We start from the raw sequence: 18,360 nt of genomic DNA on the forward strand, positions 1-18,360 counted from the left end.
GCATGTTCCTGTTATTCATGGTCTTATATTAACTCCCATTTTCCCCATTAATATGGCCATTTCTTCTGAGCTCGCCAATTCACTAACATTCCCCCATAACAATTTGCAGCAAAGAGAATCATTAGAGACATTTATTTAATCCGCTATATAACTCTGGGCCCAGTATACTAGTCACACGTAGATTCTCCTGTTATCACACCGTTCCTCAGGATTATATCTTATTGCAAACATATGTTATGAAATGTATATTTTTCTATTGGCCTACATTAGCCTTATCTTTTTCAGACTCTTTACAATATACACATCATAATGGGTCTGAAACCTGTTTAGTGAGAACTTCCATGTGGATGTTTCCAAATGATTCATCCATAGGTCTGAGGAAATACTATACTTAAACTGCAACCACAGAACAACATATGCTGTTACCCTACTCTTCACACAATAATATTAGTAATCAATTCTCCAGCACTCAGGCAATGAGCACCTTTATCTCTCGTTTGGTGTTTATGACTTGGTTAATAGTTAAGCAATGTCTTTGTGTCCCTTACGATGGAGCAAGGACATATCTGACACCCCTTGTTCGGATTTCTGAGGGTTGATCCAGTAAGTTAGCCAATAGCTGACAGCCAGTGTATGACCCTGGGATACATGGTATAAAGGTAAGCCATCTGAAAGAAACCCAGCTCATTTGCAAGGAGCTGAGAGTATCAGAAGAGTTCTCTGCAAGTCTGATCATAGATCATAGCCTAGTCATCAGTAAACAAGGACAACCACACCAAGTTGATCCAGCTCTCTGCGCTTTTGAAACTTTTGGATGTCTGAAGACTAGACTGTTCTTTCATCCTTGACGGTTTAAATCTGAGTCTCCCTCAGCATTCTTGATGGAGAGATTCAATTCTAACAAGGGGGGGCACATCAACTCTGCCTATGATTCCAACCTGGATGAACCTCCAGTTTATGAGGAGACCAACGATGACCACAGGACAGTGCGACCCTCCGTGATCAGCGCCTTCGGTCATGACACTCTGGACCGCGTGCCCCACATTGACTTCTACCGCAATGCAGGCAGCATGAGTGGCCACAGAGCTGTGCGACCGTCCCTGCAGGAGCTCCATGATGTGTTTCAGAAGGTGAGTGAATGTAGATGTGTGAGATGTATAAGATCTCTCTGTTTTTCCTCTATGGTCGGCACCCAATCTCCTCCTCTGTTAAGCCTGTTTTGTCCACAACCTGCCATTCTGCAGAAAATAGCTTGCACCCATTTTTCTCCAAATTCAAATCAGTGACGTTTTAACTGCAGGGTTTTTTTTCCCTCCTCTGCTGCACACTTCATTAGAAAGTGAAGTGATATATTTTACAGATGTTTATTCTTTCAAACATCCGTGCAGTAGCCACAGTCCAATTATTAGAGTCTTATCTTAAAACTTGTGAAACTAAAAAGGACAACAAAAGTTATTCTTACAACTGAATGACAACCAGCACTCTTGACACACTTAAGTTTTATTGTTTTTTTAATTATTATAAGGCTACATTGTCTAAGAAATGGGTAAGATTATTTAGGTTTATTGGCTGAATTAGGTTTGCAACCCTGGATGGTTTAAAAAAAAAGATATTTTAGTACCCTTGCCAGCAAAAAATGAAAAAACACAACCACCTATTTATTGCCATGAGAAAACAAAAACCACAACTTTTTATAATGCCGCCCCTTTTCTTGCAGCGGATTATGCATATAAACACCAAAAATGCCATCTAGTTACTGTGAAAATGTATGTTTCCTTCTGTGTTTTCATTCTTCCTCCAGAACGGGGTGATCTCTGTCCCAGACACATTGGAGGACGATGGCGAGAGGAGCAGTGGAACCCCCTCTGACGATTTAGAGTCTGCTGCTCCCACTGACGATATGAAGGGCATGGTAAAGTTTGGCTGGATAAGAGGAGTCCTGGTAAGTTATTTTAGGTCATGGTAAGCTTCTTTTTTTATTTAACCATGGTCACTCAACCAAAGATGAAGCTCTGTGGGTCTCGATAACACAACGAGGCCCAGTGGCGCTTTCGAGACCAGAATCTGGGAATGATTTGCATTTGCTCAGGACATGATTTTGATCTTGCTTTTGTGTTTCAAGGGCACAAAGGTCAGAAAAGGCCCCCAACATATTTTTTATTGGATTTTTTGTAATTAAAAGCCAAATTATGCTCAGTGACATTTACTCCATAAATTGAAATAACATTAAATCATGAAACACAGTGAGAAAAATAGACTTACACTGCTCTCTTCCACAGGTGAGATGCATGCTCAACATCTGGGGTGTCATGTTGTTCATCCGTCTGTCCTGGGTTTTTGGTCAAGCAGGCTGGGGTGAGTATGGCAACGATACACACATACGCACACATAAATAGCCACTAAGCCCACAGTAATGTTTTTTTTGTGTGTGTGAGCACTTTTGCTGAAAATGAGTCCGCCTGTAACTCCAGCCCTTATCAAACAGTGAACGCAATAAAAAATAATCTATTTACCTGGTGAAAATGTATAATCTGGGGCAAAAACAGACCGATCCCAGAGGTCTGTGTTGTCAAGGCCAGTGCCGATGCTGTTCCATGTAATTGCAGGGATTGGAGATAATTAAAGGATAATTAATGAGCTCCCTTAATGATCTATACCTGCTCAAGGTCTGTTGGGAGAGGTAGATAGTGGTGTTTGTGTGTGTGGATGAGAGAGAAAGTGAGAGAAATAAAAATAGGAGTGGGGCTTTGAGTATGACTTCATTAATTTGTTCATTGCTTCAGAACCTATAGATCAGCTGGGTAACCCATGGGGTTCCCATGAGACGTTAAAGTTTAGCACTTTTAAAGCTAACTGTGGGGAGGAAGCTTTCATGTCACACACAGAGTGTTTTACACCTAACTAAGCAGTGCTGTAGCTGGACTTTACAAAAGTGATTATTTGCATATTTGCATTTCAGGTCTGGGAATTGTGATCATCGCGCTCAGCTGTGTGGTCACCACCATCACTGGCATTTCCATGTCCGCTATTTGTACTAATGGTGTGGTGAGAGGAGGTAAGGCAGCGAAATTTCAAGATAAAGATAAAGGCACAAAGTTCCAAACAACACCTGAATATGAGCTCCTGAAGCACTTTTTATTTGTGTTTTTTTTTAAGCTGTATTTAACTTATCCTGACATTAAATCAACCAGTCACTGAATTTTCTATTAATCATTCCCTACTGCATGTGTCTGTGTGCGTTACATTGCCATTTCAGGAGGTGCCTACTACATGATATCTCGCAGTTTGGGACCAGAGTTCGGTGGTTCGATTGGTCTTATTTTTGCATTTGCCAATGCAGTGGGCGTATCCATGTATGTGGTGGGATTTGCTGAGACAGTGGTCGACTTGCTCAAGGTGAGACATGTTATATATATATATATATATATATAGATATAGATATATATATAGATATATATATATATATATATATAGATATATAGATATAGATATATTGTTTTTTGGGGGGGGTTTTTGTCATACACAGGAGAACTCTGCTATCATGGTGGATGAAATGAACGACATCAGGATCATTGGCTGTATTACTATTGTGCTGCTCTTGGGTATATCAGTTGCTGGGATGGAATGGGAGGCAAAGGTTAGAGCAAAAAACGGTGCTGTTTGTTCACCAGTCTCGTTTACTTGTACAAAAGCTTAAACTGTTTGCATTTGTTTCTCACCACAGGCGCAAATTATTCTTCTGGTTATCCTGCTGGTGGCCATAGTGAATGTTTTTGTAGGAACAGTCATTCCTGCAACCAACGAAAAGAAAGCCCAGGGGTTTTTCAATTACAGATGTGAGACATCCGCTCCAAACCGATACACATTTTTCATTACAAATAATCCCACTCACTCACAAAGTGCTGCTAACCCCTGCCGTTTCTCCTCACTCTCTCTTTTCACAGCCAAAATCTTCTTAGAGAATTTTACTCCAGCATTTAGGGACGGTGAGACATTTTTTTCAGTATTTGCCATCTTTTTCCCTGCGGCAACTGGGATCCTGGCTGGAGCTAACATCTCTGGAGACTTGCGGGTAACTTTTTCATACAGAGAAGAGTAATACATGGGGGTCATTAACTGCTACGTAACATAGGCTTGAATAAAGAGTTTTTATTTTTTTAATTCAAACTTATTTGTTTTACATAAATACATTTCTTTAAAGTCATTGTATTTAACTGTCAAGCACAGATCTGCATAATTTAACACAAATCTTTATTATTTCACAGGATGCCCAAGCTGCACTACCCAAAGGTACCTTGTTAGCCATCCTGATCACTGGTCTCACCTATCTGGCTATGGCTCTTTGTGTCGGTAAGTGACATGTTTGATTAAATGCAGCTCCAGTGAAATAAAATCTTCACTGGAATGAGTAAAACTGTGTATAGCATTACCTTGGGCAGATACAGTTTTACCAGGATCATACAATCAGTATCACTTATGTCCCTGAATATAAATGTGTCCTGAAAGCACAAATTTTATCTAAAAAATGCTAATTAATCCATCTGCTCTTTTCTTCGACTGGTCAGCTGCTACTGTTGTCCGTGATGCCACAGGCAACTCATCCAGCATCATAAATCACACAACACCAGTAATTTGCAACGGTTCAACAGCGGTTGCTTGTGAACTCGGCTACGATTTTTCTTCCTGTGAAGTAGAGAAATGCAAGTTTGGCTTGATGAATAACTTCCAGGTACACAACTTTCTAAATAAAGAAACTTTTAAGAAGAATTCAATTTCGTCATCTGTAATGCTCTCATCTTCTCATCACCTCTGATTCAGGTCATGACCTTGGTGTCTGGGTTTGGTCCTCTCATTATTGCTGGAACATTTTCAGCCACCCTGTCATCAGCCCTGGCTTCCCTTGTCAGTGCGCCTAAAGTCTTCCAGGTCAGTAGATCGCCACTGTTTTTTTAAATGTACTACAATAAAATGCAAAGTCATAGAGAAGCAAACCTGTTGCTCTTAACCTCTGAAAATATTTTCCTTCACATCATTTCTTTTCTCCTCAGGCACTGTGTAAAGACAACATCTACAGGGCCCTGCACTTCTTTGCCAAAGGACACGGCAAAAACAACGAGCCAATCCGTGGTTATGTCCTCACATTCATCATTTCTGTTGCTTTCATTCTCATCGGTGAGCTCGCTGCTGCTGTACCATACCACCCAAACAACCTTAAACCAACATTTCATGCTTTGTCTCAAACCACATAGCTAACAAAGTCTTCCAGTTTGAATGAATCAGAAAACACGTTCACACATCAACAGATCACTGACATAAACTAAACAAGCCAAACAACGAAAGGAAGATTTCATCTGACAAGTGGCGTCCATGCAAAGTGATACAGTTAAAACTCCTTCTTAGCAATCTGCTTATTGTGTATATTCACAAACCTGTTTCAGATACATATTGGTTCATGTTTAAGTTTGATATTCCCGCTCTGTGAAAGAATTTAAAGTGACAGAGATTTTCTGTCTGTGCAGGTGACCTCAACACAATCGCTCCTATCATCTCAAACTTCTTCCTCGCATCTTATGCCCTCATCAATTTCTCCTGCTTCCATGCATCTTATGCCAAATCTCCAGGTGGGTGTCTAAAAAGTAGCTTATAAAGGAAAAATTATGTTAGTAAAATCAGGTAGTTCTGCTTGTCCCTATCCTCATTTACCATTTTTTGTTGCTGTTAGTGTTTTAATCCATTACTTTGTATAAGTGACTTCAAATATTTAGGAAATAAAGCACTACCTGACAAACCGAGCTGTTTCAGCAGTGGATTATGTTTAATGGAGTTTGTTATATATAGTCTGTTTTCCATCACTTTTCTCACATTGCTCTTTGTTTTAATGCAGGTTGGAGACCGGCATATAAATACTATAACATGTGGCTGTCCCTGATGGGAGCATTGCTCTGTTGCGTTGTTATGTTTGTTATCAACTGGTGGGCTGCTCTGCTCACATATGGCATTGAATTCCTCCTCTACATATATGTCACAGTGAAGAAGCCCGGTGAGCTTATTTGATTGCTTGGAAGGATTTTTGCTGTGCAACAGGAGAAGTAGAGCTAACCTGTCCGGACTGATTTTATCTTCAGATGTGAACTGGGGTTCGTCCACGCAAGCGGTGACGTTTGTGAGTGCAGTCAGCAATGCTCTATCTCTGTCAGGCGTGGAGGATCACGTCAAGAACTTCAGGTAAAATCCTGCACTCAATTCCTGCAAGCACATATGAGAAACATTATTATCATAATAGTTTCAAAGATAATTTACGTTAGGTAAAACTTTTCAATCAAGGGGATTTTCAGAAACCTAAAAAAAAAGGAGATAATGTTCTTATTTCCCGTCTTCAGGCCTCAGATCTTAGTTCTGACGGGTTCGACACGAAGCAGGCCGGCTCTCCTTGATCTGGCTCACTCCTTCTCTAAGAACTATGGACTATGCATCACCTGCGAAGTGTTTGTGGTATGTAATATTGCAATCTCAGACAGTCTTAAAATCTTGATTTAAAAAATCAACCTCACATTTATATTAAGATTTGCAAAATCAAGCAAATGTAATTCATCAGAGTGCAGACTTAGCATGCAGTGGATGTTCAAAAGAATGTGAAGTAGGAATGAGGGAAATGCCAACTGTCTGACACTAAAGTTTAGGGTCAGGTGCACTTTCTGAATATAAAAAAAGATGGACCGCTTTTCCCTTTCACAAAAACGCTTACATTCAGCCGTATGGTGTGATCTCCTCAGGGCCCCAGATCAGAGACCGTTGACGAGATGAACAATGCAATGGAGAAGAACCAGTTGTTGCTTAAGAAGAAAAAACGTAAGGCATTTTACGCTGCCGTGGCCTGTGACAACTTCAGAGAAGGGGCTGAGAGTCTGCTGCAGGTCAGTATGGTCATAATTTATGTAAGAGGTAAATAAAAAAATCTAGTTAACCCACAATAATCCAGCGTATTAATGTGTAACGTGAGTTTTGATGAGAATATGATAGCAGATTCACAGAAGCAGGTTTTATTGACCCATGTCTTCCAAACAACACCCTACATCTGTTGATCTAGAGCTGTCTTAAAAATCTGGCCAGGACATATGTGCAGTAGAAAAGTTCGGAGCGGAAAAACAGTGGTATGGCTCAGACTATTGCACCGTCGAGATAAGGCCTCTTATGATTGTCCGGATAGCTTACTTCAAACAACACGGCAGATTAAAAGCTATAACTGATTAACACTGCATTTGGATGAGCTCCGGCAAAGATAAAGTGAGGTCTGCTGAGTGATCTGACAGTAAAACAGCCTTACAGTCTATTTCACTTGGAAACTTTTAAGCTTTCTAGAAATCATTCCCCCCTCCCTCTCTTAATCAAGGTTTTATACTCGGTTTTATAACCCCAGGGTAACATGGTGTCTGTATTGCTTCACTTAACAGCTCATTGTGATTTGGGATTTTATATCTTCCTCATAGGCTTCTGGTCTTGGCCGTATGAAGCCTAACACATTAATGATAGGCTTCAAGAAAAACTGGAGGACTGCCGGGGCAGAAGCAGTTCAGAGTTACGTGGGAATACTTCAGTAAGTGCTGAATAAACACACACATACATTTTTATAACAATAACACACTCAGTAATGAGAAGCACATTGAGAGTTATCATTTCATTTATTTTGTTTTCTCTGTGCTTTTTAAATGTACTTTATGAAGTTTGCAGTGCAGTAAAAAACCAGTGCAAAGTGTAGGCTTCTTTTATTTGATCATTTGAAATCTATTTTAATATGTCATTATAATACATGTGTAGCATTTATTTCACAGTAAATTCCATTTAAATCTTTAGGAACATACAAATAAACATTGTGGATGTATTCACATTGTTATGTACTTAAACATTTATAACCTGCTCCTATAATGTACATTACAAAGCCATAATAATGTGATATTTCAAATGCCCATATATCCTTCCCCATATGCTTACACATTGTTAATGCAAATGGCAATTAGAAACTTAGCATTTAATAACTCTATATAGCATTATTCTCACTTTGACCTTCAGATCAATCTAATGACCTTAAAGGGGAGGTCATAGGTCAAATGTGACATATTTTAAATTATGCATTTCACACACACCAACTGTACACAACAAATGTAAGTGTCATAGTTTCTGGGTTATAAGGGTTTTTGTCAATTTTCAGCGAATTAATCATGAAGTTGACCTTGAAGTTCTTAGTGGATGTAAGCCAGAATTTTTATTTTTTCATAAGAATTCATTCAAAAGTTTTTGAGCTATTGTATTTGTATATGACACACATGTACACCACAGACTACCGAAAGCACAACCTCCGTAATTAAGCATAAAGGTAATTAAGCATAAACAGGAGATCTGTGTTTGAACTAGCATCCTTATTCTCTTGTTGACAGCGATGCATTTGACTTTGAATACGGGACCGCAATGCTGAGGGTGAACCAGGGACTGGATGTGTCTCACATTGTCGAGGCAGAAGGTCTGTATGATATTGTCGTTAGGCTTTAAATTATTTAACCCGCAAGAGCTCCAGCATCAACATACCCATGGTAGAGAAAACAAACCACCAAGAAATTAAGAAAAACTGTTGTAAGAAACTGCTGTACATCTGTCACAACAACTCACAATAACCCTTTATAATAATAAAAACACTGATAAACCGAGATACTTTGTTCTGTAGATTAGAAGCTTTTAATAAAGGTTTACAACGGTCAGGTAGTTCACAGATAAGATATTTAAAAAAATGCCATTTATAGCTGTGTCTCTGCAGATTTGTTTTCCAATAAGAAAAGGGATCCTACCTTGTGTAACACATATTCACAGTCATGTTTCCCATTCTGTTTTTCAGAGGAGATGCTAAGGGCAGCAAAGGAGCAAGAGGCTCTGGAGAATGAGATGATGCCAAATGGAGGGAAGGGAAAAGGACTATTCAGGAAATCCAGGAAGTCATCTCAGCAAGTGCTCACGACCAGAGGTACCCATCTTACGACTGTCTCTAACTCCTATTTAACCCTCTCAAGGCAGACGTTGCCGATTTGCAACAGTTAAAAACTAACAACCTGATTACCCCACATACATATCTTATGAGTTTTTTTTACTCAGAAGTACCACTGCCGGACTTGGTTGTGCATTAGCAACAAAAAAACTTAATTTGAGCCTGAGATGGTTAACCCTTTCATGCACGAATTATGACAGCCTCACATTTACATTCATCTTTAGGTATGAAAAATAAAAATACTTAATGAAAAAATCCAGATTGAGATTGTCATAATTCATGCATAACAGGGTTAAATAACAATAATTACAATGAAACACGTCATATATCTCCAGTAACGTTAAATGACCAGTGGGTGGCGGGGGATGGAGTGACACATTAGTGTCTAATGTAGTGGTTTATGTGCAAGTAAACCATCAACACTGACACAAATACAAGAAAACAGCCTTTGAATAGCTGTCTACTGTAACGACCACTATGCCTGAAAGGGTTAAAGAAAAAGTTGCATCAAAAGATGAATGTGATCTCTTAATATGTGGAAGCACGTTTCTCTTTTTCAGTCTCCTCCACACACAGACTCAAATAGCGTACATTTAATAAATGAAACCAATGACTCTCTTTTTTTTTTTTTTTTTTTGGGGGGGGGGGGGGGGGGGGGGTGCTCACATTGAGACATAATTGAATCCGCCATTCCCACTAAAGAGGCCCCTGAGGCTGTAATCCAATAATACACTCCTTTTCGTCCACTTTGAAGAGCATCTTTTAAGAATGTTCCTTTAACCCAGACAGCAGAGGGTGCTTGCAGCCTGTAGCTCAATCTTTCTCTGTTTCACACGCACACGCCAACACACACTCATCCCTGAGCTGCATCTTGGCAAGACAGCGAGACAAGGCAGTCATTAGTATACAAAATGCACCCTACTCATTGGAGCATTAAACTTGAGAGACGGCCATTTCTGGTGATGTAGAGTCATCTCTTAATGTTGGTTTGTGATAGTTTTCATATCCGACTTTACAGTGAATTATATTCCCTCCTGCTGTTGCTCTCATATCTTTCTCCCTTTCTTTCTCTCTCCCAGTGTCGGTGTGTGGCTCTCCACCGCCACAGGTTGCCAAAATGAATGAGAAGCTGGTGGAAGCCAGTCTTCAGTTCAAGAAGAAACAGCCCAAAGGCACCATTGATGTGTGGTGGCTGTTTGATGACGGAGGTAATTCTTGGATCATTTTTATGAACACTGCCTGAAGTTCGTAACAGATCCAAATCCATAACATTCTCCTCGATATCACTGGAGACAAAAATATATGAAACAAGCCAAATCTTTAAAAAATAGTAGTCTCTGAAAGACGCAACACGGACCAATAAATAAAAAATGTGCTTCTCTTCTCTCAGGTCTTACACTGCTCCTCCCCTACATCCTCACTACCAGGAAGAAGTGGAAAGACTGCAAAATGAGGATCTTCATGGCAGGACAGCCTGGACGCAGTGATCTGGATAAGGAGGAGTGAGTAAACTAATTAATATTTCAATATCAATTACAGTTTAATATGTGGAAGTTAGACTGGATACATTAATTGGCAAGATATGAAAATTCATGTGCTGCTAACGTTACTGGAATGCTATTTAGCATTAACACCAAAATGAGGAAGTACATGTATAGGACAGCTAATCAGTGCGGGGTGATTTGACTTGCAGGATGAAGGGCTTGCTGAAGAAGTTTAGAATCAACTGCAGTGACATTAATGTCTTTGATGACCTACATATCAAGCCCAGGTCTGAAAGGTAACTGCCATTTCTTTTCACATGCACAAGTAACAGCGAACCAGATGCTGAAGTAGTAATAGTAAAATTGAATCACATTGTAATATCAGCATGCTACAAGTTTAGGGGAGAAAAAGAACATTTATAGAGAAAGCTCATGTTCTTATTTGCATTTCTCCAGCTTGAAGGAGTTACAGGAGATGATTGAGCCTTTCCGTCTGCATGAAGGGTCCAAAGACGCTGATCAGATTAGAGCCTTGCAGAAAGAGCAGCCCTGGAAGGTCACCGACAAAGAGCTAAGCGAGTTTGAGGAGAAGGTAAAAAGCACTGACACTAAGTAATAACCTTACACAGGCTACAGTGAAGATATCATGTATTATCTTCATATCAATATAAACAAAATAAAAAATTTATTGTTAAAAAAAAATAACTGTCGCTTGGTTACAGACACACCTCCAGGTACGACTGAATGAGCTCCTCAAGGAACACTCCAGATCAGCCAATTTAATCATTGTGTAAGTATATATTGTCTGAATAACACTACCAAGCTTAATCCAGTGTTGAAAGAACAATGTCTAACATATTTGTTTACACTGTTGACCCCCTGTAGGAGCATGCCCATAGCTCGTAAAGAAACGATCTCTGATTTCCTCTACATGGCCTGGCTGGACATCCTGACAAAGGACCTTCCACCCACCCTGCTCATTAGAGGCAACCACAAGAGCGTGCTAACTTTCTACTCTTGAGCACTTTCCATGCCAACAATCCGAGTGTGATATAGCTAGAAAGGAAAAGGAATGGTGTTGCCATAATGACAAGCCATGTTTAAATAAAATGTACAAGAATATTTAGTCTTCCAGGCCAGCAGAAAAGTGTAACACAATCAAGCATTTGTGGATAACTCCAGCATATAAGCATATATATAGAGAGGTATATATAGATATATATATATGCCCGCTAAGAAAGGACACACACACAAGTCTGTATTTCCGAAATTGAATTTGCAAATGTGAAATGTGTCCAAATATGAATGTAGCTGCTTAGAAAAACACATAGTCAAATCAATTCAAATCAGTTCATAAACAAAGGCAGAGACACAACCACGGCTGTGCAATGGTCAGACTGTAAAATAATTGTATATAGTAGATGTGTGTATTCTAGAAATGATCAACATCTTGTTATTGGCAACTTTATTATCAGTTCTTTTTTAAACACTTGTTATATTCACTGTGTAAAATACACTGCTGCCATTATACAGATGTTTACCTTTCACGTGACATTTTTTCAATATTTTTCATGTTACTTTCATAGTACACTTTTTAAGGGCAATGGAATAAGGTAGAACATTATAAATCAGATTATTCTGTAAATTTTACCCTTCCTATTTTAGTCTATCTATTTAAGCACATAATGTTAATCAGCTGAAATAAAGATTAAAAACATTTGTGATGTCTCCTTATGTGAATATATTATATTTATTTATAGTGTCAGATGTTCTTTGTCCAGAGAAATGTGTCAGTGGAGGGGGAAATGGGGTATATACTGCAGTACATAAATTAGATGTCTATTATTTTAAATGTATAGTATCTTACTTGGTACCTTACAGACATCATTTGGGTATTTTCTCATTTTATGATGATTATTCTATACAGTTTGGCACACTGGGAATAAAAAGTATGCACACTTTGAAAGTAGTCAGCAGAACCTAAGGTTTAACAATAATGATGTTTACCCTTCATCAGACATATTTATTCATTGCAAACCATAAAAGATCTTTTGAGTTAAAAGTAAAGCTGCACATGCCACCTACATATCAGCCAAATCAAGATCAGCCTTCCCTATCAGCAAATAAGACGACCTTTACCATTGGCAGTAGCCATAATCTGCTGTGTCACATCAACAATACAGAGTTCAAACATAATTTAGCGCACTTTAAAACTATTATTTTAATTGCTGTAGTTAAAATTTTGCAGTTTAAAGAAACAAGAAAAAAAACACACCTATACAGGCATAACTGGTCAGTATTGGGCCACAACTCCCTGATTATATTATGTGTCTATGAATATATTACACTGAATGTGAATCCCCTTTTAACCACTTTTAACCCACAGAAAGAGCTAAAATTTGTGATCCAACACAAACTTTTCAACTGATGGTGATATTCACCATCAGTTGAATTGTACCATATCACCCTATTAGAGCACTTCGCTCTCGCTCTGCAGGCCTACTTGTTGTTCCTAGAGTATTTAAAAGTAGAATGGGAGGGAGAGCCTTCAGTTTTCAGGCCCCTCTTCTGTGGAACCAGCTTCCAGTTTGGATTCGGGAGACAGACACTATCTCTACTTTTAAGATTAGGCTTAAAACTTTCCTTTTTGCTAAAGCATATAGTTAGGGCTGGACCAGGTGACCCTGAATCCTCCCTTAGTTATGCTGCAATAGACGTAGGCTGCCGGGGGATTCCCATGATGCATTGAGTTTTTCCTTTCCAGTCACCTTTCTCACTCACTATGTGTTAATCGACCTCTCTGCATTGAATCATATCTGTTATTAACCTCTGTCTCTCTTCCACAGCATGTCTTTTATCCTGTCTTCCTTCTCTCACCCCAACCGGTCGCAGCAGATGGCCGCCCCTCCCTGAGCCTGGTTCTGCCGGAGGTTTCTTCCTGTTAAAAGGGAGTTTTTCCTTCCCACTGTCGCCAAAGTGCTTGCTCATAGGGGGTCATATGATTGTTGGGTTTTTCTCTGTATCTATGAAGCGCCTTGAGGCGACTTATGTTGTGATTTGGCGCTATATAAATAAAATTGAATTGAATTCAAAGGAGAAAATCTTAAACTTCAACTCTGTTCTCAGATAAAGGGATATAGATACTCTGAGTATGATCTTTGAACATCGGCTGTTTTTTCAGTCATTTTCAGGCCAGTCCTTGTACCTGACCATGTTTTTGTTTGTTTGTTTAAGTTGTTTAACAGTGATCTAGGAATCATTCAAGCATAAAAAAGACTGTAACAGACAACTTAATTCCTAAAAAGCTGATCCAGAATATGAGAGATGCATCTGGCCTTTCAGTTGTGACCAGGGAGACTAGATGGAGGTATGCCAAATGACACAAGATCAAATCAGTAGTACCAGGTCTTATGGACTGAGGAAACAAATTTGACACTTTTGGTTCAAATCATCACTGTATACAGAGAAGGCAAGGAGTCCAACAATGAGTGTCTATAGCCATTCGTAGGCTGTGGTTTAAGACTGCATTTCAGCCTGTGATATATGGGATCCTGTCAAAATCAATACACTCAAGAACCAAGAAAAATCAGATTTTGAGCTACTATCTGGAAAGCATCTGATTGCCAATAGCTTAATTTTTAAATAGATCCCAAACACATGGCCAATCCAGTAAAAGCATACCTAGATAGAAAAACAGCACCACTAGTCATGGATTGGCCTCACCAGATCCTGGACCTTAACTTTACTTAAGTAGCACGGAATCATCTTGCCAGAGAACAGAGCGAAGCTGTTTCCAAAAAACAGCTTCAAAATGCCTGAAGAATTCAGGCTGTGTTGACGAATTAAGGTGATCATACCATATCATTTAAAATCTGTCAGACAATGCTCAGGATTTTTTACGAGTCTGTTGTGGTCAGTACCATCCTCTATGCTATTGTGGTCAATACCACCCTGCTATTGTGGTCAGTCGCAGATGCCAATCGACTCAATAAAACTGATCCGAAACGCCAGTAGTGTTGTGAGGATGGAGCTGGACTCCCTTAAGGTGGTGTCAGAGAGGCGGGTGTTGTCCAAGATAAGGACAATGGTGGATAATACCTCCCACCTTCGCCATGACATGCTGGCCAGTCACAGGAGAATATTCAGTGAAAGACTGAAATTACCCAAATGCACCAAAGAACGATGCAAGAAATCAATCCTGTACGGTGGCCCCTAGAGACAAAGCATGTACAAACTCTCTAGGGGCCACAGTAATCCTGCCCATCTAATGCACACTACACAGTGCAATAGTTAGACTCTTTTGCACATGCTCTTTTTACATTATTAAATTTAGTTCAGTTTGTTACTGTTATTGTCTTACAGCAAATGTAACGACATTATTTCCTTGGCGATTAATAAAATATTTTGATTCTGATTTAAATCGTGATACCAGCACGTTCAGATGCTATGACGGCATGTAGGGGTCATGCTGTGGCATATGGAGTAGGAGATGTCCTGCTCTTTGGAGATGACTGCACAGCATTTTGGGTATGATGCAGCAGCGTTTGGGGATAATGCCAAATCTCGGTGCTGATGCCACGATTTGAACTAGCCCAGCTGCTGTGACAGCAAATTAAATTTATATTTAAAAACATAGGCAAGGCAAGGCAAGGCAAGTTTATTTGTATAGCACAATTCAACAACAAGGTGATTCAAAGTGCTTTACAGAGACATTAGAAACAAGAACAAATAAAAAGCATGATTTAAAATTGATTAAAACAAGCAAATAAACTAACTAACTAATTAACAAACAAACAAACAAACAAACAACAGTATATAAAATCAAAACAGATAAAATCAGAACAGTAGATAAAATCAGTAGTTAAATGTAAGTTTTGAAATTTAAGCTTAAAGTGTGGATTTGGTGCTTTATTCAAATGCAGCTGAGAACAGGTGAGTCTTCAACCTGGATTTAAATAAACTGAGTGTTTCAGCTGATCTGAGGCTTTCTGGGAGTTTGTTCCAGATATAAGGAGCATAAAAGCTGAAAAACATACCCTATCAACCAGAACTGGGTTGCGAGTCGATACGACGAAGAGTATATAAATCGTGTTTCGTTTCTTGGTTCTAGCCTATCAAATCGTTTGCGTACTTTATACGCTGCTGAAGCTTAGAGCTGCTCCGAGACACGGGGGGGGGAGTGCGGCGTTCGTGAACCTGAGAAACCTGCAAAACGAAATTATTAACAGTATGGCCCGAATACTGCTGAAGGACTTTCAACTATGCTCGCGGGTTTTTAACGCTGCTCCGCGTTTCTTGGGGAAAGAACTGCACTTTCAAATGACAACTAAAAATAAAGGCAAGCAAGAAATTACGAGCGATAACACCACCATGACCGACACGCCAGGAAGTGCTTAGTGGCATTAGCTTTGCTAGCCTGCCTAGCGTTTTGTAACTGTCTGCTTTGGTTTGGTCATGTTCTTTTCTTTCTTGTTTGTCGTGTTCGAACCACGTAAGCGAAACAGTCATTCTGCTTTGTTCGGATATATAATGTATAAGGCTTATGTCAACGATTTCCTTTTTGTTTTTGTAGGCTGATATATTTTTCCACCGGAAGTTCGAAATATTTATATTAGTAACTCTCGCGAGAAAACTCACGTTAACTACTTTGACTGAACGCGGGAATCTCATACAAATAATCTCGCAGACCCGGGAACACACTGAAGCAGATTGTTGGTGGAAGTTTGTAGTGTCGTCCTTTAATTATCAATTACTTAGTTTTTAGTAGGTTTTAATTTTTTATTGTACTGTAGGTTTTTAATTGTGCATACTTTGCCAACATGCCCGTCCTAGAAGTCACAGATGCTTCTGCAGTTTCTCCATCAAAGAGAACAAAGACAGAAACAAACCCTGCAGAGGAAAGACCTGTCCTCAAATTTGCAAAACTTTCTGAACATGCTACGACCCCGACCAGAGGCTCAGCTAAAGCAGCAGGTTATGACCTCTACAGGTTAGTAACTCTTTAAACTGAAATTGTTAGGTTAGGTTCACTAGATGCCTAATTTGTGACTGTTGATGTGTGTGCATGTATATTTAAGTCTGATTGTACCTTTAACTTAAAGTATTATTTTAAAAATGCAGATACGCTTACCTTTACTGTCTTTACTTAACAGTGCGTATAATTACTCCATTCCTCCTATGGATAAGGCCATTGTAAAGACAGACATTCAGATAGCAGTTCCACATGGCTACTATGGGAGAGTTGGTGAGTGTCTCTCTGCTATTCAATTTTTATTTGTTTTTGGGGTTTTTTAATTTTATTTTATTTGAGTTATCTGTTGTGTGAACTCGTGTTAGTCTTTCCTGTTTGTGCACCAGTTGTAAAACACCAGGTCGCCTGTAACTGTCTTCTTGTGGTTTTTCCCTCCCCAGCACCAAGATCTGGACTGGCAGCAAAACACTTCATTGATGTTGGTGGTGAGCTAGCTAGCTATCTGACCTAATCATTGCAAGTTAACCCCAGTAGTGTACAGACATGACATTTTAATTTGTGTTATGTGTCGCATGTTCTCCTCAGCTGGAGTTGTAGATGAGGACTACAGAGGAAATGTTGGTGTTGTGCTGTTCAACTTTGGCAAAGAGACGTTTGAAGGTGAGTTATGGTGACAATAATGTATATTGTCAGTCTTTCATAACCACAGTAACCAATGAAAGTAATCAGATTAGGGGATGATATCCATGCGCTCCGCTTAATATAGATGCAGTATGGTACGAAAGTAGACTTGGATACTTTAAAAGAATGATGCAATTATCAGCTATTATTTATCAGTAAAATTTGTGATTTAAAAAAAAAAAAAAAAAAGAATTGGTATTTGTGTGAAAGACTATTTAAGCTATTGGCTTCACTTTGAAGACCAAAAAAAGGTCTAAAAGTGATCTGAGAATGATAAATTGAGCTTCACATATATTGCTTATATTTCATTTAAGACAAAAAATAAATAATATTTTTACTGTTGACACTTTTCAGCCTATTGGAGCTTAATAATGAAAGTATACACATAAACGCTTGATATGAATACTTTTATCAATCAGTCAGATTTAAAGGTTATCTCATCTGCTTCCTTTTAACCTTACAGTGAAAAAGGGCGACAGAGTTGCTCAGCTGGTGTGTGAGAAGATCTGCTACCCAGATCTGGTGGAGCAAGAGGTAAATTCAAAGTTGAGTTTATTGGGTAGATCTAATTAAAACCGGTGCAACATAGATGGTCATGAAAAGATGCGAAGCTTCAGCTGTGTGGCTATTAGAAGCTGCCATTTTTGGTTGCTCTTGAATTATTATAGGCTATTCTACTTAAAGATGTCTAGGCTTATGTCTGTGAAACAAAATGAACGTGAACAGCACTACAAGTGACACAGAAATTGTCATGAAGCTGAATCTCATCCTCTGAGTTTCAGAACCCGAAAATTAGTCTTCTTTAAGGTTGCTTAAAGAAGTCGCTTTGTGTTCAGAGTAGGAAAAAGAAAACTATGTAGAAATAATAAAGGTTTAATAATGCATTTGTTTTCTTGTGTATTTCTTCAGATTAGTTTTAGTCTTTAAATCCAAGTGTTTGCCTTTATTTATTTATCTTTTCTGTTTTAGACACTCGATGAAACAGGCCGTGGCGCTGGAGGTTTTGGATCAACTGGAACCAACTGAAACCCTCATGTGTTTTTAAAATATGTTAGTCTTAACTTTGATAAAATAAGAAATAAAGTTTTGTTTTATATTTGAGTCTAGAGTTTTGCTGGGACTTAAAACCATGCGTTCCTAGTAAAAGTTCACTAAAGTTATAAATTCTCAACAAAGCTATTCTTCCATATGGC

At 38.9% G+C, this 18,360-nt stretch overlaps 2 protein-coding genes across 3 annotated transcripts; both read left to right on the plus strand.

Annotated features, from left to right (window-relative positions):
* Positions 1 to 679: 679 nt before the first annotated feature.
* Positions 680 to 12,234, plus strand: slc12a1 (solute carrier family 12 member 1). Its single transcript, XM_004543492.3, has 26 exons — positions 680 to 1,130; positions 1,802 to 1,942; positions 2,280 to 2,355; positions 2,960 to 3,055; positions 3,257 to 3,396; positions 3,527 to 3,637; positions 3,725 to 3,836; positions 3,945 to 4,072; positions 4,266 to 4,350; positions 4,566 to 4,729; positions 4,819 to 4,926; positions 5,049 to 5,172; positions 5,520 to 5,621; positions 5,885 to 6,040; positions 6,126 to 6,225; positions 6,381 to 6,492; positions 6,774 to 6,914; positions 7,488 to 7,594; positions 8,433 to 8,515; positions 8,885 to 9,010; positions 10,111 to 10,239; positions 10,422 to 10,533; positions 10,725 to 10,811; positions 10,972 to 11,107; positions 11,238 to 11,305; positions 11,401 to 12,234. The coding sequence occupies exons 1-26, from the start codon at positions 882 to 884 to the stop codon at positions 11,534 to 11,536; spliced, it is 3,129 nt and encodes a 1,042-aa protein (XP_004543549.1). The 5' UTR covers positions 680 to 881; the 3' UTR covers positions 11,537 to 12,234.
* Positions 12,235 to 15,510: 3,276 nt separating this feature from the next.
* Positions 15,511 to 18,268, plus strand: dut (deoxyuridine triphosphatase). Of its 2 annotated transcripts, XM_004543494.5 has the most exons (7): positions 15,511 to 15,853; positions 16,348 to 16,504; positions 16,668 to 16,759; positions 16,927 to 16,971; positions 17,072 to 17,146; positions 17,631 to 17,701; positions 18,137 to 18,268. In XM_004543494.5, the coding sequence occupies exons 1-7, from the start codon at positions 15,745 to 15,747 to the stop codon at positions 18,191 to 18,193; spliced, it is 606 nt and encodes a 201-aa protein (XP_004543551.1). In that variant the 5' UTR covers positions 15,511 to 15,744; the 3' UTR covers positions 18,194 to 18,268. The 2 variants fall into 2 exon arrangements, with proteins under 2 accessions (XP_004543551.1, XP_004543550.1); XM_004543493.5 differs by lacking the exon at positions 15,511 to 15,853 and having other exon boundaries at positions 15,875 to 16,504.
* The last annotated feature ends 92 nt before the right edge of the window (positions 18,269 to 18,360 follow it).

Source organism: Maylandia zebra, linkage group LG1 (assembly GCF_041146795.1).
Source record: "Maylandia zebra isolate NMK-2024a linkage group LG1, Mzebra_GT3a, whole genome shotgun sequence".
Lineage (NCBI taxonomy): Eukaryota > Metazoa > Chordata > Actinopteri > Cichliformes > Cichlidae > Maylandia > Maylandia zebra.

What these genes read in the sequence shown, in the direction of transcription:
- slc12a1 (XM_004543492.3), top strand. Translation starts at nt 882, where the DNA reads ATGGAGAGATTCAATTCTAACAAGGGGGGGCACATCAACTCTGCCTAT. An exon ending in GGGGTTTTTCAATTACAGAT is followed by an intron (nt 3,837 to 3,944) that starts GTGAGACATCCG and finishes CTCTTTTCACAG; the next exon opens with CCAAAATCTTCTTAGAGAAT. An exon ending in ACATCTCTGGAGACTTGCGG is followed by an intron (nt 4,073 to 4,265) that starts GTAACTTTTTCA and finishes ATTATTTCACAG; the next exon opens with GATGCCCAAGCTGCACTACC.
- dut (XM_004543494.5), top strand. Translation starts at nt 15,745, where the DNA reads ATGGCCCGAATACTGCTGAAGGACTTTCAACTATGCTCGCGGGTTTTT. An exon ending in GCAGGTTATGACCTCTACAG is followed by an intron (nt 16,505 to 16,667) that starts GTTAGTAACTCT and finishes TTTACTTAACAG; the next exon opens with TGCGTATAATTACTCCATTC. An exon ending in TGGCAAAGAGACGTTTGAAG is followed by an intron (nt 17,147 to 17,630) that starts GTGAGTTATGGT and finishes TTAACCTTACAG; the next exon opens with TGAAAAAGGGCGACAGAGTT.